Raw genomic sequence first — 15,245 nt, forward strand, 5'->3', positions numbered from 1 at the left:
ACCTACTGCTAGATTACAATTCCCATAATTCCTCATTAGCCATAATGGTTTGGGGGGGGGGGTTGAAGGAAGTTTTGAAACCAACAACATGTGGAGCAGTACCTCTTCTATTGCCTTCAAGAGGAATGTTGCTTCATGCTAGGAGTGAGGATGCAATCTTCCTCTACAAAGAAAGCAGTGCTGCTGCTCACTGAATCATCTTAGTTAAACCTTTTTATTGGAATGTGTTGATTTTTTGTGTGTGCTATTGCTTAAAATACAATACAAAGCCAAAGAGCTTGAATCACCATTTCTTAACATCCTGCCATTCACACTGCCCAACAGTATTGTTGCACGTATAAGTCACCTGTTTCTCTTGTGTACCACAGACCTACTGCCTGCTTTCAGACTTGCAGTCTGGTGAGAGAAACGTAAGCTAGTGCACCACCCCACCCCACCCCCATTTTATCTCTTGTTCTAACAAGAGGTATTAAATATCCCATCCCTGAGATCTGCAAAAGGTTAACTGCAATATCGCATCCTCAGTTTCACACAGCCTTGCACAACATGCTCCACAAGCAAATGTGTTCATTTTGATGGCTGCCTGTCCTAATAAAATCACTAGAGGAGGAAGAAGACAAAGTGATCCTCCCCTCCTGCTGTAGTCAAAACATTTGGGGGGCAGGAAAAGGTTGGCACAGATCCCAGAAAAGGAGGCTGATAAAGCATTGTAACCCACATCAATTTTGCCATCCCAAAACAAATACAAACGACTTTTCACATAGCTGAAAGGACTGTTATATTTCAGTGCCTCTGCAGGGCAAAGCTGATAGAGGTCAGGCTGTGTTTCATACAGGTGCAGAAGACCTACTGAGAGAGTTCAATTAATTGGTGTTAATCCTTCTATCAAGCTAGCCCCTACCTAGCAGATTAGTGAGAAGTCTCTTCCTTCCAGCCAAGCGCTATAAAGGAACACACCAAACACTCTCATCTCCAGCAACACAGAAAGGCAGGTTCAGCCTGTGGGTCATCATCAGCTTCACTGCAAGAATGGCAAGATGTTCTTGTAGAACCATTCTTCAGAAAATTGGAGGTGATCTCCTTCTGCGCCCAGGAACACCAGCTTCCCTGCTTGGTCCATTTCCTTCAAACCCAATCGATCCTGAAAGAAGGAACATAGAGTAACAAACAAAGGGACCTCAGCTAGAAATCACCATGCAAAACTTAGGCAGAAGGGCATGCAAAGAAGGTGGTTTGGGATCTACTGGTAGATTGCTGGCTGAAAGAGTGTTTGCTTCCAACTATATGTCTTTTGACTTGTTAGCAGATCTTAGACTTCTAGTAAAAAAAGTAGGCTGAACAAGTCCACTCCTGCCCACTTTGAGGTTTTTTTCTTACAATCAAGGGGTATATAAATTTTATTAAATAAAATAAATCAATATTAAGATCCTAAAGCTGCAGTCATAAACACTGGAGTAAACCCTATAAATGGGGCTTCTGAAAAAATACAGCAGCAAATGTTTTCACAACTACATATATAGAACAATCCTAAACTGGCTTACATCCAGTTTAACTATCAAGGCTTCCTCTGAGCAGATCCTGGGCCAATCTAGTTTGAGGGCACCAAGGAAACTACTGGAGAAATGCTAAAACCTACCATTAGAACTAAGCTGCAGTCTAAAGGGAAATTCCACCAAGTTAACTGGCGTGAATTTAACTTAATGAAGCAGGGGGTGTAAAGGCAAGCAGCAGTGACAAGCAAAGGGTATAAAGAACCAGGCTGTTAATTTTTATCCTCTAACTCCAAATTGTTCAGGGTAGTATCTGTCCACTTGGCCAGATGTTTTGTGGCTCACAGCCAGTGTATCAATTGCACTGATTCAAGAGTGTAGGGGTGATGCTCTTCAAATATTTCTGCAATTTATACTATCTTAAGTTACATCCACTGATTTCAATGGGACTACTATTCTGAGTACAACATTGTTGGACCTCACCCAATGTGTTGTCCCATTAACCAGGGCTGCCTTTTTAATTAATTCACAAAGGCTTTCAGTCACTTAAAAGGTTGCAGTACTAATCCAACCAAATTCCTTTAACTGGCCCCTGAGAGGAGGCAGTAACTGTTCTTAAATACTGTATGCATTCCTAAAAGCTATTGAAGTCTAAAAAAAAAAAAAAAAGACACACATTTGCCTGTTGTTTTTGGAAGAATGCACCCTGCTCTCTCGTAAAAGATTAAAAGGAACGTGCTTCCAGTGGTCAGCACATCTTCAGGTTTGGAAGATTATCTCTGTTCAGTTACAGCAGCTTAGACTCATTTATCATTTTCCTGTTAACTGTCTCAATTTCAAATTCTGCAAATCAGTGTTTGTAGAACAGTATTTATGCAGCTCTTTAAGCAGACAACTTTTGAGTGGAATTTACTTGCATGCAACTATGCACACCTGCAGCACAGGAACCCAGAAGAGGGGAGCACCCTAGAGTGTCCTCTTGACTCCCCATAGCCCAAAGAGGAAGGTCTCCTTGTGAACCACAAGAACTCCCCACTTAAATAAGAGTGCTCCCCACTTTTACACAATTATGGGCCCCCCAGAACACAACCCCCCATGCAAGTAGGGAGTCACCTCTCTCTCCTGCAAGTTATTATCTAGTTACAAAACAAAACTCTTTGTTGCAACAACTGATGGGATGTCACACAGCTGGTTTGGTGTCAAATTCTTGATAGGAATAATAGCAACATTCGGGATAGTTACCTCTGTGTACAGTGAGGTCTCTTGCAAGGGAATGGTCTCTTTGGCCTGACCGCTCCGGTAGTAACCAAACCACTGAGGAAAGAGGAGAGCAACAAAATGAGCCATGTGCTGTTGCAATGGCCAGTTCATACCTACACACACCAGGCCAGCAAAGGCCTGTCCCTTTTGGGCTGCTTGTTCTGACTCCGCCGCTGCCGCCACCACCAGGTTTGTGGTGTGATAAACCGGCTTATACTTACTCAAGCCAATAAGTTTTCCCAGTTTTTTGTGCTAAAATTAGGTGCCTTGGCTTATATTAGGGTCGGCTTATACTCAAGCATATACGGTATATCGGGTTTGCAAAATCAGCCCCCTTCCATTTCATCAGATTCTGCATGTGTTTTTCACACATATATATGCGTGCACACACACACAGAGCTGCTCACCTCAGATGCAGGAGGGTCCACCATGGTATCATTGAGGAACTTCACCATCACAAATTTCTTCAAAGACATCAGGTTTTTCTTATAGGTACTGTTGTTGCTCTGGAAAGAAGAGGGGGCACAGAGGGAGGAAAAGACAGAGAGAAAAGAAAATTTAAGAGAATCCCAAGCTACCTCGGAATCTGCTTTGCTGATGACACTGCAGAAAATTCCATGCTAATCCTGACCCAAGTGCGCCCCAACAGTTTAGTCATGCTGGCCACATGATCCGGAAAGCTGTCTGTGAACAAACGTCACTCCCTTGGCCTGAAAGTGAGATGAGCGCCGCACCTCACAGTTGCCTTTGACTGGACTTAACTGTCCAGGGGTCCTTTACCTTTTATATTATTATGCAAACATATTGTTTGGGTACTAATTGACTACATGTTTAATAACTCGCCCTTCAAAACAAGGCTTATAGTACATAACAAAACAAGTTAAACGTCAACAGCAACCCTTCCTCTAAGGAAGCATAAGCATGTAGCTCACAGGCATTCTTCTATCTGGTCACTGACCAGGTGCAGATCTTACGAGACTCAGCAAGGCTGCTCCATTGTGTGCCTATGGACCATGCCCTGCATATATCTGCTTAATGTTTGCATGTTTTATTCTACTTTTTCTAGCTTGTTTTTTTTCTTTCTTGAGCCCTTCCAGACCTTCACAATTTCACAATAAACTTCCTGCAGTTTACAGGGGTTGTTTTTGGATTTGATTAGAGGGGTGGGATGAGCAGCCAGACCGGCCAGGCCCAAACCTATCAAACTTACTCGCTCTTGATTGATGTCCGCCAGGAAAAGACTGTGCTTCCGGTATTCCTCTTCATTCAGTGGGTCGTGCCAGTACTGGGCTTGGACCAGGCTGTAGTGGAGGGAGAACTGGGAGTTCAAAACACAAGCCAGAGCCAGCCCCAACCCCCAAGCACATGCCCCCACCCCATAACATTTGACTTCTGCCAAAGTGAACTCACCGGTTCTGGACCACTGCAGTATAGGCCCCTAGGTCTAACATCCTTCGGATCCAGTCACAGAGGTGAGAACTCTCCCCGGGGCAACGCGGAAAGCCATACACACCTGTGGCAGCAAGATACCAATTTGCAGGCATTCAGGATCTGAACATGACACCAGCCATTAAGATCAATGGCCCTTAGTCATGCTTATTACTTTAATAATAATTGTTGTTGTTGGTATTGTTTTATTATTTCTACCCCACTCATCTGGCAGCATTTCCCCAGCCACTCTGGACAGCTTCCTTCCGGCACGTGCAAACACATAATAAAAAGTCAAATATTTAAAACTTCCCAATACAGGGCTGCCTTCAGATGTCTTCTAAAAGTTGTGTGGTTCTTTATCTCCCTGACATCGGCTGGGAGGGCCCTCTGCCTGGTTCCCTGTAACTTTGCTTCTCTCAGTGAGGGAAACACCAGAAGACCCTTGGAGGTGGACCTCAGTGAATGATAGGGGTGAATGATAGGGGTGGAGACGCTGCTTCAGGTATACTGGGCCAAGAGCTTTAAAGGTCAGCACCAACAATTTGAATTGTGCTTGGAAACGTACTGGGAGCCAGTGAAGATCCTTTAGGATTGGTGTCATATGGTCCCAACAGCCACTCCCAGTCACCAGTCTAGCTGCCACATTCTGGATTAGCCTTCAAAGGTAGTCCCACATGAAGCACATTGCAGCAGTCCAAGCGGGAGATAACTAGAGCATGCACCACTCTGGTGAGACAGTCCGTGGGCAGGTAGGGTCTCAGCTGGTGTACCAGATGGAGCTGTCCTGGACACAGAATTGACCTGTGCCTGTATGGACAGCTGTGAGTCCAAAATGGCTCCCAGGCTGTGCTGCTGTTCCTTCAGAGGCACAATTACCTCATTCAGGACCAAGGAGTCCCCCACACTCGCCCAGCCCATCCCCAAAAAACAGTATTCCGTCTTGTCAGGATTCAACCTCAATCCATTAACTGCCATCCATCCTCCAGCTGCCTCCAGACACTCACAGCAAAACCAGGGACAGCTTTCCCTTCTGTCCCTAGCCCGCCGGGGATCACTGACCAGCGCAATCAAGGCAGTTTCAGTCCCATGATGGGGACTGAATCCCGACTGGAAGAGATCCATATGCTCCGCATCCTCCAGGCATAACATCCTCTGTTGCTATGACATAACTTTCTCCGTCTAAATCTGCATTCTCCCGTCTAGAAAACAAAAGACCACTCAGATGGGCTTACCTTGGTGCTGACCTCCTACAGAAATCAGATTGAACATTGGGGGAGAGGGACATCTCTGCACCACCGCCCTCCTGGAAAGGGGGGGGGGGGGACAAAAACAGATTAAGCAGCAACCTTCAAGGCAGAAGACACGTTGTCCAGACAGTTCTTATATGCCAGGGCAGAATGTAGAACTGGCAGGATTAGATTGACTTTGATTTAATATTGATTTTGTAATTCAATTTATAGACGTTAGATTTTATTATACTTCTTATTGGAATTCAGGTCGGGGAGGTAGGGTGACCTGTCGGATGTTCCCATCATCCCCAGCCAGCATGGCCAATGGCCAGGGGTGGTGGGAGGGGACACTTGATGTCATCTGGAGGCCTGCAGTTCCCCATCTTTAAGGTAGTCAGTACTGAGCTGGAGGGGCCAAGGGCCTGGTTCTGTAAAAGGCAGCCTCCTATGTCACAGATAGGTCATATCAAGTGATAGCTCCATATCAAGTGATTCAACTTTTTTACCTCATCTCATCCAATTTTCTTAATATTTTGTACACTTGTTGAATGATCAAAACTAAGCTTAAATATAAAATTTCAATTTTTTATCTCTTCCCGTTTGTAAGTTATGAAGGTTTGAAATTTCAAAAAATTGACAATTTTGGCTTTGCACAAAAACCTTAAAAGCTCAGTCCAGAACTGACATACGTCAAAACTAAAAACACCAATCTCTTCAGAACTTCGTGGGCTTTAATATGACATGTCACATGAGGGACTTAAATTTAAACTTTAAAGTTAAAAAATTGAACATTTTAAAAAGTGATTTTTAAAAATTAATATGATTTAAACATTCAAAAAAATTCTATTGATTATTTAACATTTCTAAGAGCCTTCTGCATGCAACACACGTGATCTACCACTGCATTCTACCAAAAGTCACCCCCTTTCACCCAAAGCTCCTCCCTCATTCTGCAACGCTTGAGACACTTACAGGAACTGCCCTCCCTGCGAGAAGCCCATGGCGTTGTAGCCGCCTCGAAGCTTCGGGTCCTTTGCGAGTTCGTCACACACGAGTTTCACCTGGTCATTCACGTTCATGAAGAAGCTGTTCTCCATGTCCTGAAGAAAACGGAGAACTTGAAGAACAGGAGACAGCCAATGACCTACACATGCCAAAGTGTCACACACTGAGCGGGAGGAAGGCAGGTCCCCACAGGGAGATTGCAGCTCCCTTCCCCAGACAATCAGCCCTCCTCCCTTCTGTTTAAAATGGAAGTCGCTAACCCAGGGATAGGGAACCTGTGGCCCTCCAGAGGTTTGCTCATTTAGGAGTATTGGTGAAGCTTATAGTATATTAATAATGCAATGATACAGCAGTCACTAGAGTGGGACAAGTTTGTATATAGATTTCCCTCACTAGTTGTCCAATGTTCCAACAAGTGTCACTCTGCAGCTGAATCTCCTGGTCTCGAAGGAGCCAGGTGTTAGTCCTTCCCAGACCCAGGACCACCTTGAATTTGGCCCAGGAACAAATCAGTCGTCAATGCAGATCTATGAGCTGAGGGTGTAATATGCTGGCAGGATCAGCAAACGTGTTGCAGTGTTCTGCATTAACTGTTATTTCTGGACCAAACGCAAGAGGGGTAGATAGATAGATAGATAGATAGATAGATAGATAGATAGATAGATAGATGATAGATAGATGATAGATAGATAGATAGATAGATAGATAGATAGATGATAGATAGATAGATAGATAGATAGATAGATAGATAGATAGATATAATGGAGAAATAAAGAGGGAGAGATGAGGCTGCTGTGTCTCTCCATTGGCTCTGCTGGACAGCAATTCCTTCAAGTGCCTAGCAGCCAGTAGCCATTCCATCAAGATACAAGAGGGAGAGGGAGAGGGGGACTACAGGGTTCCATGTCTATGGCAAAAATGGGAGGTGAAACTTTAGCCGAGGTCACCCAGAATATATGCCTATCTATCTGCTTCCATGGGAAGTAAAGGTAAAGGTAAAGGGACCCCTGACCATTAGGTCCAGTCGTGACCGACTCTGGGGTTGTGGCACTCATCTCGCTTTATTGGCCGAGGGAGCTGGCAAACCATGGGAAGTAGCTTTGTCTAGGTGCTTGTGTGATTGTGTCTGGCCCCACTCACTACTGGGATGCAGCCCCTGACAGCTCTCCACTGGGGAAAGGCAGCCCTCAATGCTTGGAAAAGTAACGCCAGGGTGGAATTTGATTCAGCACCCAAGTTCTGAGCTCTGCATAGCAAAACCAAAGCCATGAGCGTGTGGGAGAGCTGGGCGGCTCAGCATCAGGACCAAATCCATTTAGAGATCAGAGCTTAGGCACAGACAAGGCTTAGAAGAGGCCTAAGTCAGAGGCCATCATGGCTTCAAGGAGCTCATAAGCAGATCTGCGTCCAAATCCAATTACAACCCGCAGCTTCGGGGTTACTTCATGGGAGTCTGCCCTTCTTACTCCCTTACTTGCTCACACCTGTTTTAAAGGTGTCCATGATGATGCCTTTAGGTTCTCCCCACCCCTACTCAGACATGCACACCCAGTGTGACTGACAAGTCCATTGGGTCGGGGGGGGGGGTGAGAATCCTGCTCATCAACAGGCAGGTCTCCTATCCTTTCTCATGAACCAGCAAAGGTATGAGTGGGAAGAATTCAACTGCCCCTGAAGGGTCCTCCATTTATCCCCACTGGATTCATGAGATTACTGCTCCTCACCATACCATCATTTCATCCTCTTTCAGGCAGAAGAGGTGCTGCTTTGTTCCAATGGCTTTTCCCTACAAACACTCCCCCGCCCCTGTCCCTCCTCTAATGCCAGTCTTGGCATCAAGACTGATTGCCCCAATGCACAGATTCTTGTATGAAGCAGCACGGCAAAGACATGCAGTGCTGTCCACAATGGTCTGCACACTGTCCTTTAGAATTGAAGAGTTGGAAGGGATCCAGAGGGTCATCTAATCCAGGGGTAGGCAACCTACGGTCCGTGGGCCAGATGCGGCCCAATCACCTTCTCAATCCAGCCCGCGGACGGTCCAGGAATCAGTGTGTTTTTACATGAGTAGAATGTGTGCTTTTATTTAAAATGCATCTCTGGGTTATTTGTGGGGCATAGGAATTCGTTCATTTTTTTTCTCCAAAATATAGTCCAGCCCACTACATGGTCTGAGGGATGGTGGACCGGCCCATGGCTGAAAAAGGTTGCTGACCCCTGATCTAATCCAAACTCTGCAGTGCAAGAATATGCAGCTGTCTCTTAGGGAGATCGAACCTACAACCTTGGCATTATCCGCACCACACTCTAAACCAACTGAGCTCTCCAGGCTGATAGCTGGGGCTCAAGTTAACAAAGTATGAGGAGCACCATTTTAAACACCATGCCTACTTGAGAAAATTCACAGTAAAAATGACACCACCTCAATTAAGTTGCTGCCAATCTTCAAAGACAGAACGTAAATCCCTGGGATTTTCTTCTCCACAATTTTTTTTATGTAACCCATGCTCTCAGGATTGCAGCAGCTGTCACCTGGGATTAAAGGGAAAAAAGCAGATGAGGGAAAAGATTTGGAATCAGAAATTCAGCAACGGGACTGTTGCAGTAGCATTCTTTTTTAGTCTAGAAAAATATATTTGCAAATTATAACAAACATAGTCCCAGCTCATGTGTTGCTGGGGTACCCAGGGGGCTATAGGGAAGCCCCATAGTCGGCTCCCACCTTAACGCAAGTAAGCAGGGTGGTCAACTATTAAGTTAGTTGTTCAATTATCTTTCCTGAAAAGTTAATGGGATTACATTAAAAGAAAATCCTGCATTTCAAAAACTGCCACATAATTATCTTCTTGAGATACTGAAGGACAAGGCATGTAATAAACAAAAACACATCTTGGTTCCACACAAACAACACGATTATCATTCCTGACTATCCTGGGCAAGGCATGTTGTTTCTTGTGCGAGGGCTGCTGAACGTCATCCTGGACTACACCTGGGAAGATAACAGTGATGATAAAGTGGGTTTATACAAACGGCGTGCATCTTCTCTTGCCAGTGAGTCAGGAGACTGACACCTCCCACGTAGACAAAGGAAAAGGAATATATAATATTTATAATACTCCTGTTTGTGGAATGCTCTCCCCAAGGAGGTTCGCCTGGCTCCTTCATTATAGATATTTTAGGTGCCAGGCGAAAATGTTCCCCTTTGGCTGATTAACATTCTGCAGCCTTTTAAATGTGTCTGTGGGAAGTGGGCAGGTTATTGTTTAGCTGTTTTAATCATGTACTTGTTTTAACCTGTATTTTATTCTGCGAACCTCCCTAAAATCTTATAATGAGGGGTGGCATATAAATTTAATAAATACAGTGGTACCTCGGGTTAAGAACTTAATTAGTTCTGGAGGTCCATTCTTAACCTGAAACTGTTCTTAACCTGAGACACCACATTAGCTAATGGGGCCTCCCGTTGCTGCTGTGCCGCCACTGCACAATTTCTGTTCTCATCCTGAAGCAAAGTTCGTAACCCGAGGTACTATTTCTGGGTTAGCAGAGTCTGTAACCTGAAGCGTCTGTAACCCGAGGTACCACTGTAATACTAAAATATAGCAATGGATTTCTGATTTCCTGACCAAACGTCAGCCATTTTGATCCAGATATATATAGCAGGCACTTACTTGAACAGCTGTAACCCAAAGCCCCATCCAAAGAAAGGGGTGGGGGAGAAGAGACAAGAGTATGGTTTTAGGCACACATAGGAAATAAATGCATGTTGAATGTGGCTTTAGACACGGCCCAGAGTTTCCTGTACCCTTGTTAATTGTATGCTCATGATATCAATTTAGATTGTTTGCCATTGAATATTAGTCCCAGCAGAGAAAGGGTATCAGGATTTTTTATTCTCCAAGCACAGGGCTGAGACGTCACAGGAGGCAGGGAACTGAGGACACGTTATCTGGCAGATCAATGGTGTTGTGAGAATTTTGTACGAAGGGAGAGGGTGAATCTATTACTAGGAGGATAGCCCCTTTTAGAAAGAAAGAAAGAAAGAAAGAAAGAAAGAAAGAAAGAGCAAGCGAGTTTGGTAATCAAGATAAAAGCCCAGATAATATCAGGTCTGGATGGATGCAAAATTTCATACTATATCTAGCATTTCATGTTATTCCAGTTATATTTCACAATGTGTCTATAACTGCATATACATCACACAGTTGAAGCACATTTCTTCTCCAAAGAATCATGGGAACTGTAGTTGAAGGGTGCTGGAAATTATAGCTCTGTGAGGGCTAAACTACAAATCCCAGGATTTGGGGGGGGGCATGTGCTTTAAATGTATTGTCTGTGTGCAGCCTTAGACCATATAAAGAAATCTGACCTGATCTCACCAACCTGGGACTCCAAAAGAGCCTGAGGGGAAGAGACAAGATCAGCAGGAAACTGGAGGAGGATCTTAGGCAGGGAAGCTGTACATATCATCTTCCCCTAAGGAAAAAATATTAATCGCCCAAGCAGCTCTGTCATCAGTTTCCTAGTCATTAGTCCCTCCCTCATTTGTGCTCCATCCCATGGATAAAAGCAACAGATTACAAACCGTTGGGAGTAAAAGTCCAAAAAAGAATCAAAAGTGCAACAGGAGAGTGCACATCCAAATTTCAAACCTCACTCACAGTACTGAGTGTGCTTAACATCTTACATGGTGATTTGGAGTGAGTAAGAACCCTAAGACAAGAAGTCTGGAGCCTTGGACTTTTATAAAGCTGAATGATCACACAAATGCAGCCATGCTATAAACCAGTCTTTAATTGAGGCTGAAATCACTGTGAAGAGTCATAGAAGTCTGGAGCCTGTGGCCTTTCAGGAGATACAAATATTCTCTTTCATACTGTGGCTGGAGGGGTGGTCCTGGCCTGGAGCCAGTTCCTCTAACTCTTTACCCCTGGAAAAGAAATATTATCTCAGGGCAATGTGGACAAAACTGTGGCTCCTCCAGATGTTGCTGGACACCAACTCCCATCAGCAAGGCTGGTAGTCAAGAAAGATGAAAGTCCACAAATATCAGGAGGTGCACAAGGTCCCCCGCCCCTGTCCTAGAGTCAGCAACTACCTTGAAAGGAGGCTGGGCAAAAATGGGCCACCCTCTACTCCCACCCAAAGTGAACTAACAAGTAAGCCTCCTAATGTAGCCCCTCATCACCTCTAAATACCCCTTTTGCAACTGGTCCTCTTTCAAGGTTGGAGTTGGTCATGGGGCCTCCAGTTGCTAACCCCAACTCCAAGACGTCTTGCCATTTCAGGATGCCTTTACATTTGCAATTTCTCAGCAGCTGCTTTAGGGCAGGGTGAGGGTTCGGGAAGAGAATCAAACTGGTCGTAAGGAACAGCGTTAATGCTACCTGCCCTTTCCCACTGTCTTATTCAACTGTAAATGCATATAACACTTGCAATGTCATTGTCTGAAACTAGACGCTATGTTTTGTATGGCATTCTTCCAATTTTGTAAATTCCGTTTTTTAAAGTTTCATTTTCTCTTCTGTTTAGTTTCAGTTATTTAATGATGTTGGTCAGCATATTTCTTTGAGAAACAGTGTCCCATGATCCCAGTTACCGAGGCAGGAAGCCCTTTTCATCTCAAGGGCCACATGCCTCCGGGGGAGGAGCAGGGCAAGAGGCAAAAGTGGGCACAGCAACCAATTTAATGTTTACCTTTGTTCAGAAGGCTAGTTTCTACACACATCCCTCTCCATCCTCACCCAAACAAGAAAGAGGCGCTATCAAAGTTCAAGGACACATTCCAGCCAAGCAAAAACACTCAAGAAGGGTGTAAACCAGGGCCAGCAAGGGAGGGATATGGGCTGGGGAGAGTCCTAAGGGCCAAACAGAGAGCCTAGAGGGTCTGGTCCTGGACCTTCAGTTCCCCACCTCTGCATTAACACAAATTATAATACATTTTTCTTGACTGAGATGAGCTTTGAATGCCAAGCTCTTTTCACGCCACTCCAATTATTCAACCATCCGCTTGTATAATCCAATTAAGTGATAAGATCATAAAGGGAAGGATGGCACTTGGCCAGCTTTGAACAAGCTTCACCAGATTTCTTGCCACCTGTCTGTTTATGCATCAAACATTGCTTTTAGACTAAAGCCAGCAGATAAAAAAGGTCACTGTTGGCAGGATAATTACACTGAGGTAGTTGTTAAATATTACTGCTATATTTATAAAAGCTGCTTCCATTTGCACTATTCATGCAGAATCAAGCTTCATTTGTGCGCACGTGTGTCTTTTTATGGTATGCAATTGGCAGAAGGATAAGCTGTATCAATCCACTTTTCAACTAATGTAGTCTCCACATCAATCACAGCAACTGAGAAAAAACTGTGAACACCCAAGAAATGCTAGAAAGATTGTCACTGCAGACAAGTCCTCTCTTAAGGAAAACCACTACAGAGAAATGCATACAAGCCTTGCTTGGTGAAATACTGGATCCGTTTCCTGCAAATTGATAACCTAGTAAATCACACAGTAAGGAAAATGTGATTGGCCAGGCTACTGGGGAGTACAAGACTGGGGTCAGCAAGCATGGGTTACAATGAAAAACTGACCCTCTGGTTTAGATACTAGTCCCTCCAGACCCTTTAGGCTGCTTAATGACAAACAGGAGACAGTGACTTGGAGGAGACTTGTTTTTTAGTTTCACAGTCATAGTGCAACTGTGCTGCGTCTGTTCTCAAAGCACTACAAACTTATGATTTTCCAGATAAGGAACTGAAGCTACAGGACCATTAGGTAGTTACCACATTACCTTCCTTCTGAAACTAAAACAAGAAAGCCACAGAGTTTCACCCTAAAAGAAACCTTGCAAGGTAACTGAAGTGGTGACACTTTGAAGTAGCAGAACCCAAACTTGAACCCATGTCCAACAGTTTAACAACTAATTAACACTTGCTTTGCTCCATCCTATGCACCTGGCTTTTTTTTCCATTTTTTTGCTTGACAAGAGTTAACTGACAGTGCAATCCTATGCAGATCTTCTCAGAAATAATTCCCAGCAAGTTAAATGGGGCTTATTCACAGGTAAATGAATAGCCTCCTGACAATTAGCAACCTGTTGACAGATACTAAACTACGAACAAGCCCACACTGCTGTTAGTAAGGCTGCGATCCCCACTTACCTACGAGTAAGATCCATTGAATTAAATAGGCCTTACTTCCAAGCTGACATGGCTAGGATTCGTTTTGTTAAAGCACCTCATAGTACATGCTATACAGATGTCCCTAGTGCTTTACCACAACGAGGCTGGAACTCCGTGGGAAAGCGTTTACCCAGAACCAGGGTTCGAATTTGCATCCAGCCACAAAGCTAACTAGCCTGGTCACTCTCTTGTAAAACTCTCTCAAGACTGCTGCGAAAGCAAAAAAAACCCGGGAGGAACATTTAAAACACCCACTCTCACTCTCGCTCTCTCGACAAAGCATCAGCCGAGACCCTGACTAGATCCCGCTCACTCACCCATGCCATGCCAGATGACCAGCGGCACCGGCCCCGCCGAGCTCCCGGGACTCAGCAAGCAAAATCCGCTCAGCAGCTGGAGCAGCAAAACTTTCTGCAGCCTGGCCGACGCCATCTTGGATCTGTCATATGACACAAATCCTCCCCCCCGCCCCACCGCAGCCGAGGAAAATATGCCATGTGCACAGAGAGGAGGCGGGCCTGGACCAGCCTTCTCGCCTCTTCAGAAAGGAGTAGCTCTGGGAACGGGAGATTGGAGGACTTGGATTGGAGGGGCAGCCAATTAAATAACAAAACGAAAATCTCATTCAGGTTGTTTTTTTAATAAAAATTTGGTAAATATTTAATAAATATTTTATTAATTTCCCAATATAACAAAAATAAAACATCAATACAAATTCAATATCAAACAAAAAATTGACTTCCCCCCTACGTCCCTTCCTTGGTTCCAGTGTTTATCAACATACCGCATGTCCAATGTAAATAAAATAAAAACCATTAAAATTACTTATTGTTCATTCATAATCTAATTACAAGTACTGCTAGAACCCTGCCAATATATTAACCTGTGTACATTGCTTCTGTATATATGCAATAAAGTCCTTCCATTCTTCCTTGAATTCGTTGTCATCTCTTTTTCTTAGTTTCATTGTCATTTTTGCCATTTCAGCACGTTCCATTAATTTAACTTGCCAATCGTCTTTAGTTGGGACACCTTCTGTCCAGTGTTGTGCAAGCAGTACTTGTGCGGCTGCAGTCGCATACATAAATAAGTTCTTTTGTAATCTAGGTATATCTACTCCTGTAATAGTAGGGATGCTTCTTGTTTTTTGACAAAATGTGTTTTTTTTAATCATTTCATTATAAATTGTTTCCCAATAGTTTTTTTTTTACTATTTTACATTCCCACCACATATGAAAAACCTCCCTTCCGTTATTTTACATTTCCAACACTTATTTTCTTTATTCATTTTTGCAAATTTGACTGGAGTTATATGAAAATGATTTATAGATGGTATCTAATTTTCTTCAGTCGCCACACATGCTGTAAATTTAATCCCACTCTTCCATAGTTTTCCCCATTCCTCCATCTGAATATTGTGTCCCACATCTTGTGCCTATTTAATCATGACTGATTTAACCTCTTTATCTTTCATTTCCCAGTCTAGCAACAGATTGTACATTTTTGATATTAATTTCTAATCATAAAATACTCAGTTTCATGCTTCAGCCAGTCTTCACACTTACTGCATTTATACCGCACCTTTTTCTCAAAGTTGCTGTACACTGCCCCCCCCCCCATTTAATCCCCACAACAACCCTTTACA

The 15,245-nt window shown here is 43.9% G+C and overlaps 1 protein-coding gene across 1 annotated transcript; it reads right to left on the minus strand.

Moving 5' to 3' along the window:
- Positions 1-195: 195 nt before the first annotated feature.
- PPT1 (palmitoyl-protein thioesterase 1) lies at positions 196-14,072 on the minus strand. The gene is made up of 9 exons (XM_083625592.1): positions 13,918-14,072; positions 8,838-8,947; positions 6,383-6,510; positions 5,414-5,484; positions 4,161-4,263; positions 3,961-4,051; positions 3,158-3,256; positions 2,733-2,804; positions 196-1,141 (listed from the first exon to the last, which is right to left on the minus strand). The coding sequence occupies exons 1-9, from the start codon at positions 14,030-14,032 to the stop codon at positions 1,019-1,021; spliced, it is 912 nt and encodes a 303-aa protein (XP_083481718.1). The 5' UTR covers positions 14,033-14,072; the 3' UTR covers positions 196-1,018.
- Between the last annotated feature and the right edge of the window lie 1,173 nt (positions 14,073-15,245).

The sequence above is a fragment of the Podarcis filfolensis genome (assembly GCF_964270895.1).
Source record: "Podarcis filfolensis genome assembly, chromosome: 8".
In the NCBI taxonomy this organism is placed as follows: domain Eukaryota; kingdom Metazoa; phylum Chordata; class Lepidosauria; order Squamata; family Lacertidae; genus Podarcis; species Podarcis filfolensis.

What these genes read in the sequence shown, in the direction of transcription:
- PPT1 (XM_083625592.1), bottom strand. Translation starts at nt 14,032, where the DNA reads ATGGCGTCGGCCAGGCTGCAGAAAGTTTTGCTGCTCCAGCTGCTGAGC. An exon ending in TTGGCAGCAACTTAATTGAG is followed by an intron (nt 6,511 to 8,837) that starts GTGGTGTCATTT and finishes CGTTTTCTTCAG; the next exon opens with GACATGGAGAACAGCTTCTT. An exon ending in ACTGCAGTGGTCCAGAACCG is followed by an intron (nt 4,052 to 4,160) that starts GTGAGTTCACTT and finishes CCTCCACTACAG; the next exon opens with CCTGGTCCAAGCCCAGTACT.